Here is a 1,702-nt window from a genome sequence, read left to right as displayed (position 1 = left end):
CCTGAAGACGTGATGAAAACTTTCAAAAATAGTCTTGACTTGCTGGGATTAGAATATCTTGACCTCTATCTTATCCACTGGCCCATGGCATACAAGGTACTAATTACAATTATTGTTTAATTGTTAAGTTAACTAATCATAATACTGCCACATAAATTTGAATAAAAGTCTATAATTTCATAATATTCCACTTTTTTTAGAGAGGAGATAATTTATTTCCCAAAGATGACTCTGGCAAGTTTCTCTATGCAGAGGAAATTAGCTTCACTGATACATGGAAGGTATGTATTCTGCTGTAGCTTAGAGAAGCACATTTCTTTCAGAATCTTAATTAGCCTACAATAAGGAACTTTCGATTGCACGACACAGTAGAATCTAGAACATAATGATGTCACTAATATTTCATATGCCAGAGCGTTAAGTTCTCCTCATCGTGTCAAGTCAAGCCAAACCAGTCATTCGTCGCAAATCCTGTTTCAGAGATAATGGCCAAAACATGCTGTGGAATGTACAAATTTTTGAAGTCTATTTTACTGAACTAAACTAACCCTTATATATATGTACATCATGCTATGCTGTTATTTTCCCCATTTTAAATGTTAAAACAACAATTTTTAATGATTTAGTGATGGTTTCTGCCTGAGAAATGCCCAAAATCATAAACTTTGAAGACTGATTTCTCAAATATTGTTCTTTAAACAGCTGCATGTTTAAACTCTTGTAAACTTCAACTAAATGTTGGATTTAAATGATTCTTTGACCATTTTATAACTTTCACTTTACTGTTTAACTCTGTACTAATAACTAAAAATCAGTTTTTGTGACGAGTGACTGGTTTGGCTTGTCTTTGCCACAAATTAAATTAAATTAACTTAAATTAAGAATTGTAAAGCTCCTAGAGGGATCTGCGATCTGTTAGGCGCTATATAAATATGGTATTATTATTATTATCATTATTATTATTATATTGATTTAGAATAATTGTTGATCTTTTTCATCAAGGATGAGGTAGCAATGTATTGACTGGTAAAGAAGATTGATTAAATCTCTAAGAAGGTCATTATTACTATAAGACAGATTTTTAAGCACATTTATTGTTAACATTCCTTAGGCTATGGAAGAGCTGGTGGCTAAAAAACTGTGCAAATCCATCGGAGTGTCGAACTTCAACGAGCAGCAGATTGACAAAATACTTGCTCTTCCACCCAAAGCCCCAGTAGCAGTAAACCAGGTAATCAGGTCATGGTTTATTTGTAGGCGGTAGCATATCTGAGGGTGGGTGTGTGTGGGGGGTGGCCCTAAACTTAACCCTAACCCCCCCCCCCCTAGACTCTGTCAGACTCTGAACCATCAGTTCAGGGGTTCATGAGACTCGAACCCGTTGAAAACTCAAACCGCTTCCATCACAACAGATGTATGTATCAATGTATGCCTATGTGTCTGTCATATGTTGTAGTTAAGTCGGGTGACGTTGCACTGTAGCTGCTGCCAAGGGTCCACATGTTCCCAGACCAATTTTTCGATTTCCAATATGAATATGTACCAATAAAGAATTATTACTATTACTATTATTATGATTAAGAAATATAATGTGTTTTGTACCACCTCTCATTTGTTGTGCTTGCTTTTAGATTGAGCTGCATCCATATTTGACTCAACAAGCAATGGTTGATTATTGTAATAGCAAGGGTATTGTGGTAAC

At 35.2% G+C, this 1,702-nt stretch overlaps 1 protein-coding gene across 1 annotated transcript; it reads left to right on the top strand.

Moving 5' to 3' along the window:
- Positions 1 to 6: 6 nt before the first annotated feature.
- On the top strand, positions 7 to 1,698 carry LOC117121136 (aldo-keto reductase family 1 member B1-like; the record flags this gene model as incomplete). Its single annotated transcript, XM_033266236.1, has 4 exons — positions 7 to 96; positions 201 to 281; positions 1,112 to 1,231; positions 1,632 to 1,698. Coding segments are annotated over exons 1-4 (352 nt in total), but the record flags the coding sequence as incomplete, so codon positions are not given.
- Between the last annotated feature and the right edge of the window lie 4 nt (positions 1,699 to 1,702).

This window comes from Anneissia japonica, unplaced genomic scaffold (genome assembly GCF_011630105.1).
Source record: "Anneissia japonica isolate Jap-2015-1 unplaced genomic scaffold, ASM1163010v1 scaffold104588_len1702_cov136, whole genome shotgun sequence".
Taxonomy (NCBI): Eukaryota; Metazoa; Echinodermata; class Crinoidea; order Comatulida; family Comatulidae; genus Anneissia; species Anneissia japonica.
This window is presented reverse-complemented; position numbering and strand designations above follow the sequence as displayed.